Source organism: Mustela lutreola, chromosome 4, assembly GCF_030435805.1.
Source record: "Mustela lutreola isolate mMusLut2 chromosome 4, mMusLut2.pri, whole genome shotgun sequence".
NCBI classification, from domain to species: domain Eukaryota; kingdom Metazoa; phylum Chordata; class Mammalia; order Carnivora; family Mustelidae; genus Mustela; species Mustela lutreola.
Window position 1 is genome coordinate 188,976,094 of NC_081293.1, and position 24,033 is coordinate 189,000,126.

Sequence of the window (24,033 nt, forward strand, 5' to 3'; positions counted from 1 at the left end):
TCAAAGCCTGAATACCCCCAGTCCTCCAGTGTACAATAAGAAGGTTAAGGTGGGGGAGAACAGTGGAGCTGACAGTGGTGGCTGGCAAAAGGAGGCTGGAGATGAAGGAGGAGACTGCCTGAGGCAATGCTTTTTGAGAGTTTTTTTTATTGTTTTATTGATTTTCAATAGGTTATACGTACATAAGGCAGAAAAATCAAAAGACAGCAAAAGGTATATACAGTGATGTCTCCCTCTCTGGTCTCATCACCCTGTGCTCCTACATCCTCACAGAATCTACCCCTGTGCATACACTCCAGGCAGAGCCCCTCAGACCTACACATCCACAAAAGAGCATATTACGTGCACTATTCTGCACTTTTTTCTTTTCTTCACTTACCAGAAGTTAGAGATCTCTCCTTATCCACACCTACAGAGTTAGCACATTCCAATCTCCTACCAGGTATCTGGGTGGTTCCCAATCCTTTGCTAGGATGGAGCCGCCATTCTTGGACACGGTGAGGCTCTAACCCATTTCCTTCCTCCTCTTTGCCCACCCTCCTCCCCACCCTTGCCAGCACCACTCGTCCCCATTCATGGCAACCTCCCCACACCTAATTCTTCTCCTGTCCCTGAGCCGTTTCTTGCTTTGAGCCTTTGCATTTGCTGTTCCACTGCCTGAAATGCTCTTCCCCTGGTTCCTTGCAAATGGCTTGTTCTTTCCTTTTCTTGGCTCATCCTCAAGTCATCTCCCTCATTGTGTGCCCTGACGGTCCTCTCTCTACAACGCTTGGGGCAGTCACTCAGTGACCTCTCTCATCTCTGTCTCTGTTTCTTCCCTTCATAGCATTGCTACCAATCGAATTATTCCCATTTAACTGTTTACATATGTACTGTTCGTCTATAAGCTCCCCAAAAGCAGTGAACTCATCTGTCTTAAGTCCACAGCTGTATCTCCAGCACCCTGTATCAACTGATGCTTTTAGAAGCATCAATAAAGGGGCACCTGGGTGGCTCAGTGGGTTAAGCTTCTGCCTTTGGCTGGGGTCATGATCTCAGGGTCCTGGGATCGAGCCCCTTATCAGGCTCTCTGCTCAGCAAGGAGCCTGCTTCTCCCTCTCTCTCTGCCTGCCTCTCTGCCTGCTTGTGATCTCTCTCTCCGTCAAATAAATAAATAAAATCTTTAAAAAAAGAAGAAGAAGCATCAATAAAGATTTTGTGAATGAATGAATCCTTTGACCATAACCAACAATGAACAGTTTCAAAGTGCCAGGCACTGTGCTAGGTACTTGCCCTGAACTAGAACATATAGTTCTCACATCTTGGAGATGAGAAAACAGATTTTATAAAGTAGTATCTCTTTTTTTTTTTTAATTTTTAAAAAAGATTTTATTTATTTATTTGATAGACAGAGATCACAACTAGGCAGAGAGGCAGGCAGAGAAAGAGGGAGAAGCAGGCTCCCTGCCAAGCAGAGAGCTCAATGTGGGGCTCGATCCCAGGACCCTGGGATCATGACCTGAGCTGAAGGCAGAGGCTTAACCCACTGAGCCACCCAGGTGCCCCTAAAGTAGTATCTCTCATTAGACGAAGCTAGCATTCAAACCCAGACCTGACCCTGGTCTCTATGCTATACTGTATTTAAAAAAAAAAAAGGTTAAAATATCCCAAGTTGGGTAAAACATAGTAATCAGAAATAGCTCACCTTAAGCTTAGAGGTATAAATTCAGAATGGAAACAAAAAAACCCAAACCCACACTTTATCAGTAACAGTGTAACCCCTATTACTCAAGGTGTAGCACATTAGATAGGCAACGACTTACTTCTCAGATTTCAGTTTTTATATTTGCAAAGGAAAAAGATTATGTGTACTGAAATATAGAAAGGCAGCTGGAAGAGTATTAAACATATAGTTGAGTTTCGCTATTTTGAGAGTACTGCGTATGTTGTAATTTAGCACCTCAGTGCTTGACACTTATGCAAATATCCTTTTCATCCCACATTATCTGATTTGATGCCATTTACTTGTACTACCTGAACCCTTTTACTCAAAACTGAAGTCTTCTGTAATTTTTCTCTCTTCTTAAATTGTTGCATTGCCACATATGTAAAGTACTTAACCTTTACCTGTAAAATTTTCTTGTCTTATTCTAGGGTTCCTAAAACTACATTCTTCCTACATTTTAAACATATTCCAAAGACAAGAAGTTTCTAAGATACAAATCTTTCCCTCTTGGAGCACCTGGCTGGTTCAATAGGTTCAACATGCAACCCTTGATCTTGGGGTATGAGTCTGAGATCCACACAGGGGGATAGGTTGTATTTTAAAAAAAATCTGGGTGCCTGGGTGGCTCAGTTGGGTAAGCATCTGCCTTTAGCTCAGGTCATAATTCCAGGATCCTGGGATCAAGTCCCACCTCAGGCTCCCTGCTCAGTATGGACTTTGCTTCTCCCTCTCCCTCTGCCCCAACTGTGTTCTCTCTCGCTCTCTCTCTCAAATAAAGAAATAAAATCTTAAAAAAAAAAAAAAAAAAACCTGTCCTCTCCTAGCCAAAGACTTATACTCCAGTTAATGGTCAGTGCTGTGACATTTCATTTTGTCTGTGATGAAGAGGAACAAAACACAACCTGTGATGATACACTCGACCCTGAAAACTAGAGAGAACAAGACATTGCACTGACTTTATTTATTTATTTGAGAGAGAGAGAGAGAGAGAAAGCATGCACACCAGCAGGTTGAGTGGCAGAAGGGGAAGCAGACTCTCTGCTGACCACAGAGCCGGACAGAGGAACTTGGGCTTGATCCTGGGACTCCAGATCATGACCTGAGCTAAAGGGAGACGTTTAACCGACTGAGCCACCCAGGCATCCCTCACTTTAATTTTATAAAGGTACTGTTTCAGGTCATTTTCTGATGGAAATCAAAGATTAACAAGAGAGGGGGCGCCTGGGTGGCTCAGTCAGTCAACCATCTACCTTCGGCTCAGGTCATGATCCCAGGGTCCTGGGATGGAGGTCTGCATCTGGCCCCTGCTCAACGTTGAGTCTGCTTCTCCCCAACCCTCTGCCCCTCCTCCTGCTCATGCTCTCACACTCGTTTTCAAACAAATCAAAAACCTTAAAAAAAGAAATATACTGGCTAACTGAACATACTGAAAAAAAAAAAAAAAGAAGAAGAAGATTAACAGAAGAATGATACTAGGTGAAGCCATGTGTAGCCCACAAAAAGGCATTAAAATTCAAGTTGGAACCATAGACCCTTCAATGGGCCTCAACTCCCTCATTTAAGAACTACACGAGAGAAGTTCAGACAGTTCCTAGTTCAGAGCCTGGCACACAGCAAACATCCACCAAATGGCAAAGACATATCCAGCACCAAGACACTGAAGAAAGGGAGCAATTAAGATTCAGATTTCCGTCACCCCAGGAACATACTCTTCTCCCTATAAACATTTATGAGCTCACCTACCATCTTATATTTCAGGAAACGCTAAAAACCCTGTGGACGCGTTCCCATTATCCCCTGCCAAAAGTGAGAATAAACAGACCACATTCTGCAAGTAAGAATACTGGGAGAATGACGAATAAGTAATGTGACCAAGGAATGTGGTCAAATTCCTTGACTGAGGCCACAGCAGTTGCCAGAACACGAAACTCCACTAAGATCCTTCTAAGCCCTCTGGCCTCCGCGCGTTTTATCCCAAAAGCCTCCCTTCCCCCCCTACCTGAAAAGCCTCCCTTCCCCGGCTCTGACCGACAGCCCTGCTCCCGCACGGGAGCCCTCGTGGCGCGGCCCGTTCCCGACTCTTCCCGAAGGCCCTCCGCGTTCCTCCCGCTCGCCTCCCGCTGCGGTCCTCGCCCGCCCGGCCCGGCCCCGCACACCCCGCACCGAGGGACGACCCCGGGAAGCGGCGGGAGCGGCTGCCCGCCCGCCCAGCCCACGGCGCCACACCCACCGGCCGCTCCCGCCGCATCTCCGCGTCGTCGCCCTCCCCTCCATGGAAGCCCCCCGGACCGCCCTCGCGGGCGGCGCCCCCACACCTCACCCCAAGCCGGGCTCCGGCCCCTCCTCGGTCGGCCCCCCCGCGCGCCCGGGCTAGCGCACCCGAGAGCCGCTGCAGTCGTCGTGCTGCGGCCCACCGGCCCGCTCGCTCCGCTGCCCGTAGCCCCTCGCCCGCGTCGCCACCTCACCCGTCGCTTGGCGGCCAGGGTTTCCGGACGCTCACGTGACCCGCCCGTCTCCAAGGCATGCTGGGAGCTGTAGTCCGACCGCGGCCTCACCTGCGGGCCGCCGGGGTAGCTGGGGGAGGCGGAGGGAGAGGGAGCACTGCGGCCTCGGTGAACCTGGCTGCCGGGCTGGGGCAGGGGACGGTGGCCAAGAGCCTAAACTGGAAAATGGCAGTGAGAGATAAGATATAATCTGGAGAGAACAGCTATCTAGGTCATCTTTTTTCAGGAAAGCTTTACTCTGCTCTTTCTTTTTATAATAAATAACATGTTGCTGGGGCGCCTGCGTGGCTCGGTGGGTTGAGCCTCTGCCTTCGGCTTGGGCCCTGGTCTCAGGGTTCTGGGATCCAGGTTGGCATCAGGTTCTCTGCTCCACAGGGAGCCTGTTCCTCCTCCTCCTCCTCCTCCTCCTCCTCCTCCTCTCTCTCTGCCTGCCTCCCTGCCTACTTGCGACCTCTCTCTGTCAAATAAATAAATAAAATCTTAAAAAAAAATAAAATAAAAAAGGAACATTCTGCTAAGTTTGCTACTGACCAGCCAGCCATAAGGGCATAAGCTTTAGATCTTTGTTTAAATTAATTAAATGCAGTGGCCCCTGTAATCTGCCAGTATCGTTCACCATTCTGCACTCCACCCCACCAACCCAGACAAACAGATGAATGTGAAGATCCTGATAGCCTCTCAAAAAATTCAAAGGCCTTAGAACACAGGACTTAAAAGTGGAGTCTACCGCCCTCCTGGGCTCTCTTTCAATGCTTGGGGAAGTACAACTTTAAAAAAAAAAAAAAAAAAAAAAAAATCTCCCAACCCAGAAAACCTCTCCATAAAGAGAGCAGAGAAAGAAAATGGGTTTACTCCTGGGTAAGCATTAAACCAGAAATGTAACACTCATGGCGAACAATGAACAAACAGATTGCAAAAAGACAAAGGAATCTCCCGCATATACAGCCAAGCAGATATTCCCTTACATGTGTGTTCTCAGGATAAACAATCACCAGTCCCCAAACAAGATGACTTGACAGGACATTTTGTTACATATAGTTGGTCCTAACTTTATCGTGGTAACTGGGGAGACTGCTTAGGTTGGCTTATCCAAAGGAGAAACAAAGCTCTTGTATCTTTAGGATAAGAGATAGTGTTACAAATTGGAGGAAGGCGCCCAGGGAAGTTAGGCTTTTAGCCACCCTGGGAACTGGCAAACTGGAGCACTCCTGGGATGTTTATTTCAAAATATGGCTCCCGGGTCCTGGAAAGGCTCCTGATTGTAGACTGACAAAAGATTATTTAGCCATTATGAAGCTATTCGTCTATTTGAAAGGGATCAATAAAGAAATTGTTAAAGAAAAAAAAGAAAAAAAAAGCAGGATGGAGGTGGGAGTTCTTCCTTAGTTTTTCTCTTCCCTTCATTCTAAGGGAAAATCAAACCTCTTATTTTCACTTTGTTTGCCTTTACACAATGCAATTGTAGTTCTGTTTCCAGCCGTTGGAGAGTGTGACTGGGAAAATGTGATGTCAGGTTGAACAAAACCAAACCAGCCAGTTCACTTTTTTAAAAAATATTTTATTTATTTATTTGACAGAGATCACAAGTAGGCAGAGAGGCAGGCAGAGAGAGAGGAAGGGAAGCAGGCTCCATGCTGAGCAGAGAACCCGATGTGGGGCTCGATCCCAGGACCCTGGTTTCATAACCTGAGCCAAAGGCAGAGGCTTTAACCCATTGAGCCACCCAGGCACCCCAGCCAGTTCACTTTTATTTAAAAAAATACAATGTGGAGGAGTCCCTGGATGGCTCAGTTGGTGAAGTGTACAACTCTTGATCTTGGGGCAGTGAGTTCGAGCCCCATATTGGGTGTAGAGATTACTTAACAAAATCCACATATACGTGTTGGAATATTATTCAGCCTTTAAAAGGAATGAAATTCTGACACATGCTACACCATAAATGAACTTGAAAGCATTATGCTAAATGAAATAAACCAGTCACAAAAGGACAAATATTGTATGATTCCATTTACATGAAGTACCTAGAGTAATCAAATTCATAGGGAGAGAAAGTCGGATCATGGTTACAAGAGGCTGAGGGGGAAGAGAAATGGGAGTTATTGTCTAATGAGTCGAGTTTCATGGTGACGTAAGAGTCCTGGAGCTGGGTAGCAATGATGGTTGCACAACGCTGTGAATATATTTAATGTCGTTGAACAGAACACTTATAAATGGCTAAAATGGGGGCACCTGGGTGGGTTCAGTCGGTTAAGCATCTGACTCTTGATTCTGGCTCAGCTGGTGATCTCAGGGTAGTGAGACTGAGCCAAGTGTCCATCACTCAGCACAGAGTCTGCTTATGATTCTCTCCCTCTGGTATTAGGCTTAGCGAAATAAGTCAATCGGAGAAAGACAACTATCATATGATATCCCTGATATGAGGAAGTGGAGATGTAACATGGGGCATTTGGGGGGTAGGAGAAGAATCAATGAAACAAGATGGGATCGGGAGGGAGACAAACCATAAGAGACTCTTAATCTCACAAAACAAAGGGTTGCTGGGGGTAGAGGGGTAGGGAGAGGGTGGTGGGGTTATGGACATTGAGGAAGGTATGTGCTATGGTGAGTGCTGTGAAGTGTGTAAACCCAGTGATTCACAGACCTGTACTCCTGGGGCTAATAATACATTATATGTTAATTTAAAAATTTTAAAAATTTGTTAAAAAAAAATTCTCTCCCTCTCTGCCCCTCCCCACACCAGCTCGAACTCTCTCTCAAAAAAAAAAAAAAAAAAGGCTAAAATGGTAACGTGTACCTATTGTGAAACATCTGTTTGCATGTACAGATGTGTATGTATATGTATGTGTGTGCAGAGAGGGTGTGAATAAAATAAGTATAGGGGCGCCGGGGTTGCTCAGTTGGTTAAGTGTCTGCCTTCAGCTCAGATCATGATCCCAGGGTCCTGGGGGACACATTACTCAGTGGGGAATCTGTTCCTCCCTCTCCCTGTGTCTCTTCCCCGGCTCATGCTCTCCCTCTCTCTCTCTCTCTCTCACTCTCTCAAGTAAATAAATAATATCTTTTTTAAAAATAAAATAAAATAAGTATACAACTTATGTCACTACCACGCAGGTCAGGAAACCCACACCATGCTCTCTGCACTCAACGTCATGTTGGTGGAGAGGGTCTGGTGGAGGAGGTCAGAATCTCTCTCTCAATCTCCATAACCAGACAGACATTTTACTGTTTTATTTTTTTAAGGTTTTATTTATTTATTTATTCGTGAGAAAGAGAGAAGGAGAACATGGCAGGGGGTAGAGGGAGAGCAGGGAGCCTACAGAGCTCGATCCTAGGCCCCTGAGATCATGACCTGAGCCAAAGGCAGAGGCTTCATGGACTGAACGACCCAGGTGCCCTAGACATTTTACTATTTGATTTCTACTTCTAGATGATCTCCAAGTACTGGGGCCGAGTCAGCTGACTTTTATTTTTCCTTCTCCAGTAACCATTACCAGAAGAAGAAACCATTTTGACACCCAGCCTCACTGACATGAGCGTCCAGTGGGTTTTATTTCCTGCCTCCCGCCCATACAGGGCAGTGGATCTTGACCTGTCCATCTTTTTCCACTGGTGGACCTCTGCCTGTGGCTCTCCAAGTAATGACAGGCAGTGACGACCTTGGCAGTGCCTTTGTTTTCGTGCTGTACCTGCCAGCACTGGGTTTATGACTCCAGAGAGAGGTTCCTGAAAAGTGATGTGTAAACGGAATATGAGGTAAGATAAATTATAACTTACAGGTTTTCTGAAGGAATCATTGGAAGAAATGCTCTTGGAAAACTCTCAGGGCTTCACGATGTTTTTAGACTCAACCCACAGTAAGAGATACATTTTACATCACGTGGGACATCCATGCCTGGACACGCCTGACCCAAACAGTGTACAAAACACCACTTAGCCCCACTGCTGGAGATACCTTCTGAAATTTTGTCCTATTTTAACTCTGTAAAAATGCTGGTTGCGGGCCACCTGGCTGGCTCAGTAGGCAGAGAATACTGACTTTCAGGCTCAGGGTCATGAGTTAAGGACCCATGCTGGGCATGGAGCCTTTAAATATATTTTTTTATTTTAAATGATGTCATTTATTTATTTGAGAGAGAGAGTGAGAGAGCATGAGAGGGGAGAAGGTCAGAAGGAGAAGCAGACTCCCCATGAAGCTGGGAGCCCAATTCAGGACTTGATCCCGGGACTCCGGGATCATGACCTGAGCCAAAGGCAGTCGTTCAACCAACCGAGCCACCCAGGCGCCCCAGCATGGAGCCTTTAAGAAAAAAATGCTGGTTGCCACCCACAAAAATGGATTTTATGACTCATTAACAGGTCTCAGCCCACAGTTTGAAAACACAATACCAGTTTAAATATTTTATCAACCCGATGTTTCCGTTTTGCACAGGAGAGCTGAACTGCCTACACCTCACATTCCACATCATAGAGAAAGTGCAGTCCGTAAGATATGACAAGCAGTCCCTCTTCCAGATTCTGTGGAGGAAAAACTTAAGGAAAACTCGCCTCAACTGTAGGTTTCTACAGCCAGTAGGAGACTGATAAACTCCAGGTTTTCTCAGACCTGGAAATTAACTTTCCATCTGCCATAGATTTTTTGAGAAAGGAAAACAAATGTTTTTCAGCTCTTTCTTCCCATGTAAGTTCAGAGTTTTGTTTTGTTCCCTTTTTTATTTTTTTATAAAGATTTTTATTTATTTATTTGATAGAGAGAGATCGCAGAGAGGCAGGCAGAGAGAGAGGGGGAAGCAGGCTCCCCGCTGAGCAGAGAGCCCGACGTGGGGCTCGATCCCAGGACCATGAGATCATGACCCCAGCCGAAGGCAGAGGCCTAAACCACTGAGCGACCCAGGCGCCCCTTGTTCCCTTTTTAAAATCTCCTCTTTGGGTCGCCTCCTTTCTCTCCATGGCTCTCCAGAAAGAGTCAAGTCCACAAAAGAGTCAAGACCTAGAGCTGTCGGGTGCCGCCTGGGTGGCTCAGTGGGTTAAGCATCTGCCTCCTGCTGGGGCCATGATCCTGGGGTCCTGGGATCCAACTCCGTGCTCAGCGGGGAGCCTGCTTCTGCCTCTCCCTCTGCCTGCCACTCCCCCTGCTCCTGCTCTCTCTCTGTCAAATGAATAAATAAAATATTTTTATTTCTTATATTTATTTATTTATTTATTGGACACAGAGATCACAAGAAGGCAGAGAGGCAGGCAGAGGGAGAGGGAGAAGCAGGCTCCCCGCTGAGCAGAGAGCCGGATGTGGGACTCGATCCCAAGACCCTGGGATCATAACCTGAGCTGAAGGCGGAGGCTTAACCCACTGAGCCACCCAGGCGCCCTAAATAAAATATATTTTTTAAAAAAGACCTAGGGACGCCTGGGTGGCTCAGTGGGTTAAAGCCTCTGCCTTCGGCTCAGGTCGTGATCCCAGGGTCCTGGGATCGAGTCCCGCATCGGGCTCTCTGCTCGGCAGGGAGCCTGCTTCCTCCTCTCTCTGCCTGCCTCTCTGCCTCCTTGTGATTTCTGTCTATCAAATAAATAAATAAATCTTTAAAAAAAAAAAAATAAAAAATAAAAAATAAAAAAGACCTAGAGCTGTATTCTCCTTGGCCTTGCCCCCCTCAACTTGCCGCCCCACCCCCATCCCAGCCAAACGAGGGACCCCAGGAAAAACCGGGGGCAAGGTTTGCAAAAGAGGAGGTGAGTAGAAGGAAGGAACGGGGCGGCTGAATAGTTAAGGGTCCTTTTCGTCCGGCTTTGCGAGGAGACGCAGGCTGGGAGGGCAAGCTGCGTGCGCGGGGCGCGCTGGCCACAGCCCCTTACCTTGCACTTGTACCCGAGGGCAGCTCGGCGCCGGGCTCGGGGGCGGTGGGAGGACTCGAGCTTTCCTTTCACTTTCTCAGGTCGCCAAACCCGACACCTGGGGACTGAACCAGACCTCCCACCACGCCCGCCCGGCAGGAGGAAGGCAGGCGCGCAGGGCGGGGAAAGAAAACGAGAATCAAGTCAACATTACCTGCCGGCGGAGGTGAGCGAGCCAGCCAGGTAAGCGACAGGTGAGCCAGGAAGGTGGAGGCTGCAGAATGCGGGACGGAAGGCATCGGGTGGGTGCGCACTGCTCGTTTGTGCTTGCAGGGGGCACCGGCTAAGGGGAAGAGGGCTTTTGGCAAAGCCCCCCTCCCTCCCAACCCTGGAGGACTTGCTGGGGGAAGGGGGCAGTAAGGTCCCCCGCTCAAGTTACAGTGATATGACACCGGAAGTGGAATGGCCTTCTTTATTTGAAAAGCCAGAAGGGAAAAAAGTAGTTTCATTGTGTCTTTATCTGCCAGGTCATTTGCCATAGGTGGTTTCAGAGGCGCCCAAGACAGGTGCTGGGAGCCTTCCTGGTCCGTTTAAAGTGCACGGTTTTCACTACAGATTGTGGGTCTGTGTGCTTTTTAATTTGTGTGATGATGCAGACTTGTCCTCTTCAGAGAAAACCGAAAAATAAAACTGGAAGAAATGGAGAAAGGGGTCGTAAGGCAGGAGCAACAGGAAGCACGTCAAATTTAATCAGTGAATGGGAGAAGCTTTCATGTATTTTTATGAAACACTGGCTGAGGCGACCCAACATGCCAGCATGAAGGGCAGTTGAAAGGCCTGGGGATATTTGCCTTGAGGAAACTGTGTGTGCCGCCTTGGATTTCTGCTGGGCTGTCATGTGAAACAGGAATCTGCCAAGTCCTGGCACAGCCGGAGGGGATACAGATGGAAACCCCAGGGAGATGGAGTTCACCCCCATGTAAGCTAGAGCTGGACATGCCACACGGATTTTTGCAGGAGGTAGGGAGTTCCCTGTCATCGAACATCCCAAGTGTAGGTAGATATGGAAGCAGAAATGCTGAGGGGAATGAAGTTTCGGGTGAGTCAGTGTGCTGGTCAGTGCTCCCCAAACTGGGATGGTCATCGGAATCCCCCGGGGAGTGTATGCCTGCGGGGGCGGTGGGGGTGTCTTTAAATATATTCGGCAGATCTCAGATGGGCTCTAGCCATAGATCTAATTATCTCCTCCCAACAGTTGTGACATAATCAGTTAGTTTGGAAAACACTGTCATCAGGAACTTTAAAGTTTTTTCCCAATCTATAGTAAAATATACCATAAACACTTGAAAAACATAGTTTTCATTTTGAGGGTTTTTTTTTTTTAAGGTTTATTTATTTATTTATTTATTAGAGATTTTATTTATTTATTTGACAGACAGAGAGATCACAAGCAGGCAGAGAGGCAGGCAGAGAGAGAGGAGGAAGCAGGTTCCCTGCCGAGCAGAGAGCCCAATGAGGGACTCGATCCCAGGACCCTGAGATCATGAACCGAGCCGAAGGCAGAGGCTTAACCCACTGAGTCACCCAGGCGTCCCTAAAATTTATTTATTTTTAAGTTATTTCTCTATCCAATGTGGGGCTTGAACTCATGACCCTGAGGTCAAGAGTCACGAGCTTTACCGACTGAGCCAGCCAGATCCTTTCCTGGTCAAGAAAACCAAAAGAAAAAGGCCACATCATTATTCCCCAAACTGACTTCTGTCACGTCTTGCTGGTCCTTGCTGCTGATTGCCTGAACAGTCTGTCTTCCCTAGCTGCAAGTTTTCCTCCCCGCCAGAAGGATGTAGGATGACAGCGAGACGTGTCCACCAGCTGATGAACGGCAGCTAGAACCCTCTTGTAGGCATCTCCTCTGCCTTCCGCTGCGCTCAGGGCGCTTGACAGAGCCTGGGGCACTTCCTTGCCTCAGTGAGGAAGATTTCAGTCAGTGCTGTCGTCTGATAGTGTCGCTTGTGTGCTAGGCCCAAAAGAGAATGGCAGTTAAACCTCTTCAGATTTTTTATTTTTAAAGGATTTCATTTCTTTGAGAGAGAGAGGTGAGGGGCAGAGCAAGAAGCAGATTCCCTGCTGAGCAGGGAGCCCGGTCACAGGACTCTGCAATCTTGACCTGAGCTAAAGGCAGTCACTTAAATCGATTGAGCCACATAAGCACCCCAAACCTCTTCATTTTAAAGTAATGCCAACCCACGTAAGCCAGGTGTGGGCGTGTGAGGACAGTTCCTCTGTACCTGACCAGGAATTAATATCCTTCTCCCACAAGACTGTGAGTGCTGGGACACCTGGATGGTTCGGTGGGTTGGGCCTCTGCCTTCGGCTCAGGTCATGATCTCAGGGTCCTGGGATCGAGCCCCACATCGGGCTCTCTGCTCAGCCGGAAGCCTGCTTCCCTCTCTCTGTCAAATAAATAAATAAATGTTTTTTTTAAAAATGTGAGTTCAATGAATGAATAACCTCCCTTTCTCTTGTTCTGTCTTACATCCCGAGTGTCTAGAACAGTGCCTAGCTCACTAGAGAGATGTTGGCTTCTTTCTTTTCTTCCAGGTGCATTCTAGGGCAGGAGCCATGCAGTTCTCTAGTTCCTCCAGGGGAGCAGATGAGAATTTTGACTATTTGTTCAAGATCATCCTCATTGGGGATTCCAATGTGGGGAAGACGTGTGTGGTGCAGCATTTCAAATCTGGGGTCTACACAGAGACACAGCAGAACACGATTGGGGTGGACTTCACTGTGCGCTCCCTTGAGATCGATGGCAAGAAAGTGAAGGTGAGAAAGGCTTGGGGTTGGCTCCTCCTCTCTTAGCTAGAGTTCTCTTTTTTTTTCTTTTTCTTTTTTTTTTTTTTTAGGATTTTATTTGCTTGAGAGAGAGAGAGCAAGCGAGCACGAGTAGGGGTAGGGACAAGGGAGAAGCAGTCTCCTTGCTGAGCAAGGAGTCGATGTGGGGCTCAGTCCCAGGACACGGGATCTTGACCTGAGCCGAAAGGAAATGCCCAAACAACTGAGCCACCAAGGCACCCCTTAGCCAGAGTTCTTAACATCAAAACATGTGCCTAAGGAATAAAAGATTTAAATATAAAACATGAAATCATAAGAACACCAGAAAAAAGATCATTGAAATATTTATCATTGTAGAGTGGGGGAATCAGCCTTTTTTTCTTAAGATTTTATTTATTTATATGAGGGAGAGAGACAGATTGAGAGAACGAGTGGGAAGAGGGGCAGTGGGAAAAGCAGACTTCCCGTGAAGCAAAGAACCCAAAACAGACTCGATCCCAGAATCCTGACATCATGACCTGAGCCAAAGGCAGACGCTTAACTGACTGAGCCACCTAGGAGCTTAGCAGCCTTAATTTTTTTTATATATATATTTTTATTTTTAAATGCTTTTAAGTATTTATTTGAAAGAGAAAGGGAACACAAGCAGGGGCAGTGGGAACGGGACAAGCAGACTCCCTGCTAAGCACAGAGCCCATCGCAGGGCTAATCCCAAGACCCTGAGATCAGGACCCAAGCCAAAATCAGAAGCTTAACTGACTGAGCCATGCAGGTGCCCTGGGAAATGAGGCTTTTAAGAACAGAACCCAGAAGCCAAAAAGGAAAAGATTGCTCCATCATAACTACTTAAAGGCCAAATTTATACATCTCTATATAATGATATAAAGATCAAATTCTACATCCACAAAAATACCATAAACAAAGTCAAAGGATGAATGACGAACTGGAAAGAAGTATTTGCAAATATGGAACTGACAAAAGGCTAATTTCTTTAATGTGAAAGGAGCCCCAGTAAGTATCTAGGGAAAAGACTAACAACCGAATACAAAAAGTAGGCAATCCATTCATTGGACACAATTGTTATTTCATAAATTTGGTAGAACCAGCTCAGAAATGTATGTCTAGATAGAAAGGTGCCCAGCCTCATTCATAATTTGAAAAGTGCAAATTTGGGGTGCCTGGGTGGCTCAGTGGGTTAAAGCCTCTGCGTTTGACTCAGGTCATGATCCCAGAGTCCTGGATCAAGCCCCGCATCAGGCTTTCTGCTCAGCAGGGAGCCTGCTTCCTCCTCTCTCTCTGCCTGCTTCTCTGCCTACTTGTGATCTCTGTCAAATAAATAACATCTTTACAAAAAAAAAAAAAGAAAGAAAGAATCTGAATAACAGAGACTATCTTTTACCCATTTGATTAGAAAAGATCAGAAAGTGTTTGTGAAAGTGTAAAGCACGGTCATGCTTGGAATCTTAATTAAATAAAAATAACAGTAATAAAACATTTTGGAGACAAGAAAATTTTATTAGATGATACCAAGGAATATTAAGTAATACCAAGGAATTCTTGGAAAGCTGATTAGCTATGATTATGGCATCGTGCTTATATAAGAAAATGCCCACTTTTGATGGGGCACCTGGGTGGCTCAGTGGGTTAAAGCCTCTGCCTTCAGCTCAGGTCTGATCCCAAGGTCCTGGGATCGAGTCCCACATCAGGCTCTCTGCTCAGTGGGGAGCCTGCTTCCTCCTCTCTCTCTGCCTGCCTCTCTGCCTGCTTGTGATCTGTCTGTCAAATAAATAAACAAAATATTTAAAAAAAAAAAAAAAAGAAAAAAAAAAGAAAATGCCCACTTTTGAGACAAATGAAATGACATGAAGCCTGGGATTCGCTTTAAAATAACACCTCAAAGAAATCAACGGAAAGGGCTGGATAAAGCAAGAATGTGAAATCTTGTCTGGATAATGTCTATGTGATGGTTGTTTGTTTTATTCTCTCTAGTTTGGGGTATGTTTGCATCTTTAAAAAATTCATTTTACGGAGGTGCCTGATCGGCTCAATCAGTAGAGCGTGCGAGTCTTGATCTCAGGGTCACGAGTACATGCCCCATATTGGGTGCCAAGCTGACTTAATGAAATAATTCATTAATTAATGAGTACAATAGTGTGAGAGAGTGAATAAAAGGTACCTTTGGACATGGTGGGAGGCTGTGCTGTGCCGGTGGGTGTCCCTGTGTGGGATGGTCTTTGAGAAGGTATTCTGAGGACACTCCTAAGCAGACACAACTGAGCGATCCTTTAAAATCAGACGGGTCAGCCAGTGCTCTCATCTTGGGTGGGATCAACGAGCAGGTTCAAAAGGTAAACAAAATCTTGGGGCGCCTGGGTGACTCAGTGGGTTAAGCCTCTGCCTTCGGCTCAGGTCCTGATCTCAGGGTCCTGGGATGGAGCCCCACATCGGGATCTCTGCTCGGCAGGGAGCCTGCTTTCCCCTCTCTCTCTCTGCCTGCCTCTCTGCCTACTTGTGATCTCTGTCAAATAAATAAGTAAAATCTTAAAAAATAAAAAAAGGTAAGCAAAAGGTCAACACCAGACCCGAGACATTGACTCCACCTCTCCGACTGAAGTGTCCCTTGGGTGGTGGGTCCCAAACCTGAAAGCCCATCCCAGATCACCCTGAGAAGCAAAGGTTAACACGGATCCCTGCGCCCCACTCCTGACCTACTGAGTGTCTGTCTCCAAGTGAGACTCAGGAAGCTGCCTTTTGTAGACAACTCAGGTGAGCAAGGTGCCGTCAGACACAGGAACTCCTGATGTGGACCCCCCTCTCCTGCCCCTTCCAGATGCAGGTGTGGGACACGGCGGGCCAGGAGCGTTTCCGGACCATCACTCAGAGCTATTACCGCAGTGCCCACGCCGCCATCATCGCCTACGACCTCACCCGACGGTCCACCTTCGAGTCTGTGCCTCACTGGATCCACGAGATAGAAAAATACGGAGCGGCGAACTTGGTCATTATGCTGATTGGTATGGCATTTTCCAAGCATTTCGATATCCTTCCCTGGCCCCCTCTGCAGATGCTCAGCTCTCTGGGTGTTTCTGATGGCAAGGGAACGTGGAATCATACAAAAGTGCTAGTGGTGGACGGGCCTCAGAAAGTGGTTGGCCCCCAAACTCCCATCAGATTCACTTGAGAATGTGGAGGGTGGGGTGTCAACTTGTTAATAATACAGATTCCCACCTAAGGCCCTGCCCTAGAATGTCTGGTCCCAGAGGCCCAGGATGGGGCCCAGGCTTCTCGATGAAGGCATCACACCCCAACTGATTTGATGCAAATGCCTGTGGACCACAGAGGAAATACCCTGTAGGCTGAGGTCCACGGTAACAGATGACTCCAAATCCCCAAGGGGGCTGTCCGGAGGCATGGGACCATACCCATGAATGACTCCTCACACCTGCTAGGATCCTAAGCAACTTTTGATGACCAACCCCCCTCAAAATGGACAGCAACTTGAACCGTGCAAAGGAAACGGTCGGCTTCACGAGAGCGGCCCTACTATACATCTGGAAGGCGGTAACATTTCCATCCCTTCTCTGTAGTTCCAGTTCTGCGATCGGAGCTGCCTTTTCCTCCCTCCTATGAACACAACTGCTAACCAGTGGCTGCTTCATTTTAGCAAGATGGTTTGGGCCCCTGCTACCTACTCAAAGTGTGGTCTGAGGGCCAGCAGTGATCAGCGGCAGTTTGTAAAAAAAAAAAAATGCGGTGATCTCAGGCCATATCCCAGACCTCCTGAAGCAGAATCTTCATCTTAAGAGGATCCTAAGGAGATTTGTAGGCAAATGGAAGTTTGCACAGCACCAGGTCTAGCTGTGAGATTGAGAAGGAGCTAAGTAAACACACCATGGTTTAATGGCTGATTCATTCTCTGACAAGCAGGTCCTAGCTCTGTGGCCAGTCTCTGAGCCTCAGTTCCTGGTCTGTAAAATGTGACTAATACTCAATGGGTTGTGGTAAAAAATTTAATGAGATACTGTATATGCATTGCTTAGCAATGCCTGGCACCAAGTAAGTGTTTAATATAAACCGTAGGATGTGTTCTAGGAAGTTTGTTTGAGGAACTGTCTCTTCTATGTTCCAAATAATTCAGGGCTTATGGTGAGGGTGCCAACTTCCTAGGCCCTAGGAAAAGCCAGCATTGAGCCCCGGTCAGAACAGGAGACACAGTCGAGCCAGCCGCCTTCGCCCACCCCCTCCCCCGCCCCGACAGGCAGGATCTGTGCATCCCCCTCTCAGGGCTGGGCTCTGGGAACCAGCCTCCTTGTTCTGTACTGTGTACCTGCTTCCTCTCCCTCAGAGCTGCTTTTCACGCCTTACTCGTGGCGTCTCTCAAAGCATCACCCCCCACCTGCTCCTGCCACAAGCCCCCTCATTCTCTATCTACTCACTCACGAGCAAATCCCACTGTCCTGTTCGTTCCTTCTTCTCATGGCAAAGGATGACCCAGGCTGCTGGCCACCCCGAGGACGGGCGAGTCTGGGCGAGGTGCCTACCTGAGACTAAGAGCCGGGTGCCGGCGGTGAGGGCGGTCACAGGATGCAAAGTCTGGGCACGGGTAGGAGGTCACTGGCACGTGTTCTGAGCACATCGGGCCCATTCCTTATTACTGCCATGATTGCAGAAAGGGTGTTTTGATTCGTAGTTTGGCCTGTCATATGCAGACTTGAAGGGAATGCTGCTTTGAAGCTCACACCACTCCTCCTAACTTGAGAAAGTCATTCCAGAGCCTAGAGCACGCTCCCTCCTTCCCGCTACCTCAGATCAAAAGCCCCCGATTCCACAGTCTGCTGCCAAAGTGGATGCCCCTCCCTTCCTGTACACTCCTGTTCTCAGAGTGGGGTTCCCACATGGCAGAAACCAGGCAGGAGAGACCAGTGAGGCCTCCCCGCAGAAGACACCTTGTCTCTTTGGGAGGACTGAGATCCCTCTCTCTCCTGTAGCTTCTCACCCGAAGGCCCCCTTTAGGACCAGAAACTTTTGTAATTTGACTTTTGATATAAATGCTTCTATAAGCAGAGTCCAGAGTTTGACTGCAGCTCCCTGATGGGTGGGGCCCCTCCTGAGGACCAAGGCTGGTGCTAGGGAGCTGCTGGTGACAGGGGACTCGAACTGCTTACCCGACTCCGGCTACAATTCTGAGCCCTCTGAGTCGCTGCATTTACCTGGATTTCGGTCAGACCGATTGGGGTTCAATCCCCACCTTTGCCCTTCCCCTCTGAACTTGGGCTCATTACTCTAATTTCTATTTCCTCATCTATGAAACTGATGCCTGCTTCAGGTGCACTGTTGGGTTGAATGGATATATGGGAAGCACTTGCACAATGCTAACACCTCAGTAAGGGGAAGCTGTTATTTCCAGATCGAAGAGGCGGGTCTGCTGTGCCAGACAGAGGGGCTAAGTAAGAGGCCCCGTGGCTGGAGAGCAGAGCCGATGGGGAAGGCCACCCATGACCTCAGGGGCTGAAAGAAACCCCACCAGAGGTAGTAGCTCCCTGAGAAGGGACACTCAAGGGTGGAAAATGTGCATCTCACTGAAGGGAATGAAGATGTTCCTTTTTTTTTTTTTTTTTTTAAAGATTTTATTTATTTGAGATCACAAGTAGGCAGAGAGGCAGGCAGGAGAGAGATGAGGAAGCAGGCTCCCTGCCAAACAGAGAGCCCAATGCAGGGCTCGATCCCAAGACCTTGGGATCATGACCTGAGCTGAAGGCAGAGGCTTTAACCTACTGCACCACTCAAGCGCCCCGAATGAAGCCATTCTAATCACACTTGAAGTTACCCCAGGAAGATGGACTGAATCTCTTTTCCACTAAATGCCTGTACTTCCCACAATGAAGCAGTTCTTCCTCGGGGCCTGGAAGTTGGGCAAGGCAAAGCTGCATGCCCCAGGGCCCCTTCCCTTCCGAGCTGTCTTTGGAAGACAGCTCCCTTTCTCCACCATGCTGGGCCTCCCTTGCAGTCTCTCCCCAGAGCACCCTCAACTAATTTCTCTGCTGCAGACACAGATGGGGCAGAGGAGGGGGTAACAGATGCTAGGATGGGGGTGGCTCAGTGGGTTAAGCCTCTGCCTTCAGCTTATGTCATGATCGCAGGGTCCTGGGATCGAGCCCCACATCCAGCTCCCTGCTCAGCGGAGTCTGCTTCTCCCTCTCCCTCTGCCCCCACCTCCCTCTCGTGCTTGCTCACTCTTTCTCTTGCTGTCTCAAAATCTTTTTAAAAATGGTAAGATGTTGCAGGATTTCCAGGAATCTCACAGCTGTCGTGGCACTTATTCCCCAGTCTGTTATTCCTCGCAATCATCCGGTTCTAGGAATGACCCCAAAGATGGCCACGATGTGTCAGCTTATGCCGTGTCCAGTCCCCAGGGCTGACACAACGGCTCTTCCTGTTTTTGTCTCTGTGGCCTCCATGCCTTAATCTAGACAAGTCAACTTGCTGTTCCCTCACAGAAGTGTCCTCGCCCCCACTGTCTTCCTTCCGGTTTCCACATTTCTCTTCGCACAGGTGTCTCTCTCTTTCACAAGTTTACCGCAGCCTCTCGGAGACGTTCCTACAAAGGTCAGAGATGGTTGTGCACCGATTTGTACTCCTCCTCTCCAGCCATTTACTGGAAGACCAGCCCCTCGGTCGTGTCCCTGTGTTTAAAATCCTTGGGACCCCCCGCTTTCCCCCTGGAGAAGGCTGGCTCTTACCTTCTCCTCATCGTCTGCTGTTTGTGACCTCCTGGCTCTTGGTACTCCCCATCAGAGGGAAAACTCAGAAGCCAACTTCCTTTACAGGTTACACAGGATGCTCTCTGACTTCCCTCAGCACCTGCTTTGTCCCCTTAGGATTTCAGGCAAACGTCCCACTTCCACTGCTGTTCTATTTCCAGGTCCCCAGTCTCTCAGAAAAGAACTCTTCATGCCTAAGATTTCAGCCCTCAGATCTGTCAGATCTCAGAAGACTGTGTTCTGTGTTATGTGACACCCTGAGTAGGTCTGAGCCAACACCCCGAAGTCTAATGCATCCTTATTTATTCAGTGCAGGGCAATGTGCAACCTAGTCATACAAAGCAGGTTGAATAAAAACTTAAAAGTGCCAGTTTGGGGCAGATTTTACCATCAGAGGAATGACCAAATACACCTAGGGGTTTCCCAGGTTTTTGGATCTGGGAAATGTGGACAAGGGATTATACACCTGTGCTATGAACAACTGTTACCGTTCACCGGGTCCTCTGCCTGTATATCTTCGTGGCTTGTGTCGGATCAGAAAGTTCTTGTAGTTTATTGACTCAACTGTCTGTGTGTCTATCCGGTCTCCCTGACAAGATGAGAACGCCTTCCTTCTGGGCAGGAACATCTCTGTGGGTGCCCCACACACAGCCCTTAGCAAGCAAGGGCTCAGACCGCAAGTGGCGAACACACGGTTTCTTTCCGTGTCCAGGTGTCGCGGCGCATCTCCACGTGTGCCGCCCCCAGCAGCGGAGAGGCCGGGCACTGGACAGAGGGGGCTGCTGACCTGCCATGGCCATGGGGCAGGCTGGCGGGGAGCAGGTCCTAAAAAGCAGAACCAATGCACCTGAGCCCAGCACCCACAGCTCCGAGGGAGGGATGCAAGGAGCAGACCACACTTCCAGCTCGGGGACGCCCGCTCCTCTGGCATCCCTTCCCCCACCTGCCTTCCAGAGGCAGCGCTGTGCGCTGAGCTTCAGCCTCCTGGGCTGGAGATGCGCGTGCAGCTAGCTGTGTTGAAGATCTGTGCCTGCCTGAGTCAGTCTCCAGTGGCTGCTGGGGCACAGAACCATAAACCGAGCAGCTCAAACTTGTGGGAAGGTGTTCTTGCTCAATTCCGGAGGCCAGAAATCTAAACCCGCTATCAGTGGGCCAAAACCAAGGCATCCACAGGGCCACACCACACCGCTCCAGGGGCTCTGGGGACTCCGGGGGAGAATTTGTTCTTTGCCTCTTTCAGCTTCTGGCGGCTGCCACGGATCTCTGCTGTGGCCACAACACCCAGTGTGTATGTCCCTCTCCACCTCCCCTCCTGCGCCTGTGAAGTCCTCCCCCAGCCCACGCAGCAGGTTACATGGGGCTGTATTGGAGCCCAGGCAGCTAACCCAGGACCCTCTCCCCATCTTCAGATTTTTTAAGATTTTATTTATTTATTTGACAGACAGAGATCACAAGTAGGCAGAGAGGCAGGCAGAGAGAGAGAAGTAAGCAGGCTCCCCACTGAGCAGAGAGCCTGATGTGGGGCTCGATCCCTGCATCCCGAGATCATGACCTGAGCTGAAGGCAGTGGCTTTAACCCACTGAGGCACGCAGGTGCCCCCCATCTCCAGATTCCTAACATCTGCAAAGACCTTTCTTCCAAATAAAGTAGTATTTAGTCTCCAGGGATTAGAACCTGGTTATCTCTGTGACTCAAGTGTTCAGTCCAGCTCCATAGGTAGGTGGTGTCTCAGACTGAACACTTGTAGAGCAGTTCCCTCAGCCCTGAGCCGACCCTGCCTGACAAAGGGATGGAGTCAGGTACTCTTTTGAATTATTTTATTTAGGGGCGCCTGGGTGGCTCAGTGAGTTAAAGCCTCTGCCTTCAGCTCAGGTCATGGTCCCAGGGTCCTGGGATTGAGCCCCCCATCAGACTCTCTGCTCCACAGGGAGCCTGTTTCCCGCCCCACCCCCACCCCCCGCTCTCTCTGCCTACTTGTGATTCCTGTCAAATAAATACATAAAATCTTAAAAAAAAAAAAAAAAAAGAGTTGGCTGCTTAACCAACTGAGCCACCCAGGCATCCCCTAAACAGACATTTTTAATTTCAGTATCTGTCAGTCCATCAATCTTTCCCCAGTGATCCAGTGCACACCTCTGCATACTGTTCACGGTATGCTAGACACCTCCCTGACCTGAAGGTCCTCCTTCAACAACCTGTGAGTCTTTAACTGTTCCTTTTTTTTTTTTTTTTTTAAGATTTTTATTTATTACAGAGAGAGATAGTGAGAAAGGGAACACAAGCAAGGGGAACTGGAGAGGGAGAAGCAGGCTCCCCACTGAGCAGGGAACCTGATGCAGGGCTTGATTCCAGGACCCTGAGCTCAAGGCAGACACTTAATGGCTGAGCCACCCAGGCGCCCCCTGTAATTGTTTCAAAATGAAAAATTTTCAAGGTTTTCTTGGTGGGGACAGTTAATTATGGGAAAAAGGAAAAAACACCAGTTGAGAAACACCAGTCTGGCCCATCTCGGTTACCATTTATTTGTAATAAATCCTGAGGTCTTGTAGAAAAAATCCTGTGGAAAACAATTTTACCTCTGGCTTACTGCCTCAGAGAAATCCAAGTCCAATGACTGGAGGTCTGTGGGGGTAAGTGGGAAGTCAAGAGATGGGTCACTCTTCCTTCTGTAACCGTGTTCACAAAACCAGTCACTGAACGTTCCGGGGTGATAGGGAATGTTCTATATCCTGAGAGGAATGATGGTTACAGGGCATGTCCGTTTGTCAGCATTCACGAACTGCACACTGGCAGTCTGCATCCGACTGTATTTAAGTCACAGCTAAATCCTGTGTTCATCCCACACCTTCAATCCCGCAAATCCTAATCACAATCCCCTCTGCTAGCCCAGGGCCCATCCCACAGTATGCAACCCTTTGTGGTTTGGGAAAGGGAGCAGAAAGAGAAACAAGATTTGAAGGAAGCAGCAAAAAGCCCAAGACACCCGCTCTGGCACTGTTTTTACCTTGTTAGACTTAGAAGGAAGGAATGACTGTCGCTCCCTAGAACGGAGGGGCTCCACGGGTCCCTCCCGATAAAACACCCCCCTCCAGCCCATTTCTCCAAGCTCCTCAAGATCTCATTTGACAGTGAATTAAGACAATGGCTCTGTTTTCATCATCAGGGGTTTCATCTTCAGTAAATCTGCCCACAATGGCTGTTCAAGGATGAATCATGCATGCCTATCACTGGACTAAACTGTTTCTATTAAAGGTTCATTAAAAAAAACAACAACAACAACTCAGATTCAGTTCACCCATGGAACATCTGCTTCTCTCTTGCTCCCAGGGAATAAGTGTGACCTGTGGGAGAAACGGCATGTCCTGTTTGAGGATGCCTGCACCCTGGCTGAGAAGTACGGCCTTCTTGCTGTTTTAGAAACATCTGCCAAGGAGTCTAAGAACATAGACGAGGTCTTCATGCTGATGGCCAGGGAGCTGATCGCCCGCAACAGCCTGCACTTATTTGGGGAGAGCCCTGTGAACAGCCTGGCCCTGGATTCTAGGCCAATCCTTGTGGCCCAGGATCCGAGGGAAAAGACCCACTGCTCGTGCTGAAATGTGCACGAGGCCAGCCGCAGCCAGGAGATGCCACGTTGGACATGGAAAGTAGCCGGATACCCTGTCGTCGGCCACGCAGCATCTCAAACCAAAGCAGACTTGCCGCTGGTCCTTAACCCTTCCCACCCAGATGGGGACCACTGTGCCTGGGTTCACACCCCAGGCCAGACCTGCTGCCTCTGCGCAAAGCCACACCACTGTTTTCTCTTGGCTCTGCTTTGGACTTGAAGGCAGGGGTGGGTAGGAAGACAAGGTCTGCTCTTCCTTATACTTCCATTTTGTCTCCCCAACCCTTCCAACCATTTCCTACTGAATTCTGCTTCTTGCTTGAAGGTAGTGAAGAATAAAGGAGGGATATCAAGAGAGGGGAGAGATGTTTAGAACATTCCAGAGCGGTTTTAAATAGCTGGGGTGCAGAGGAGGGTGTGTGTAGAGGGAGCCTGACGTGGAAAATCAGAATGCTGTTCAACTTTTGCTTCCTGAAGTTCACACCTCAGGGCTTTAGTTTGAGGAGCAAAGCCTTGACATCAAGACCATCAATATTGTCTAGCCGAAGGGTCAGGAGCCATGAGATGGAGACCAAACTGATCTCACTCTACCCTAGTGGGGCTGATGTGCCCACCCTCCTAGAATGTGGGAGATGCGGACAATTTCCTTCTACAGTACCTGTTAGACGAAAACTCACTTCTGAATTGAAATCCAGTTGAGTCCTAGATGAATGTCAAGCCAATACTGGCCTTGCTGAGTGCCCCCCTCCTTGCGGGCTATGTATAGAACCTGTGAATAAACAACATTGTTTTTCAAA

General features: G+C 48.4%; 2 protein-coding genes across 11 annotated transcripts in view; one reads left to right on the top strand and one right to left on the bottom strand.

Annotated features, from left to right (window-relative positions):
- Positions 1-4,222, bottom strand: part of SLC37A3 (solute carrier family 37 member 3) — a 49,465-nt gene extending 45,243 nt beyond the window's left edge. For 3 of the 8 annotated variants that reach the window (XM_059172022.1, XM_059172026.1, XM_059172021.1), the window contains exon 1: positions 4,026-4,209. The gene's annotated coding sequence lies outside the window, so the exon portion shown is untranslated. Of the gene's footprint in view, positions 1-4,025 lie in introns of all 8 variants that reach the window. The other 5 variants (XM_059172024.1, XM_059172018.1, XM_059172020.1 and 2 more) reach the window with 4 other exon arrangements.
- A 4,562-nt stretch (positions 4,223-8,784) lies between these two features.
- On the top strand, positions 8,785-24,033 carry RAB19 (RAB19, member RAS oncogene family). Of its 3 annotated transcripts, XM_059172029.1 has the most exons (5): positions 8,785-8,887; positions 10,137-10,278; positions 12,637-12,858; positions 15,698-15,881; positions 22,957-24,033. In XM_059172029.1, exons 3-5 carry the CDS (start codon positions 12,658-12,660, stop codon positions 23,223-23,225), a joined length of 654 nt encoding a protein of 217 aa, XP_059028012.1. In that variant the 5' UTR covers positions 8,785-8,887; positions 10,137-10,278; positions 12,637-12,657; the 3' UTR covers positions 23,226-24,033. The 3 variants fall into 3 exon arrangements, with proteins under 3 accessions (XP_059028012.1, XP_059028013.1, XP_059028011.1); XM_059172030.1 differs by lacking the exon at positions 8,785-8,887 and having other exon boundaries at positions 10,003-10,289; XM_059172028.1 differs by lacking the exon at positions 8,785-8,887 and having other exon boundaries at positions 10,004-10,278.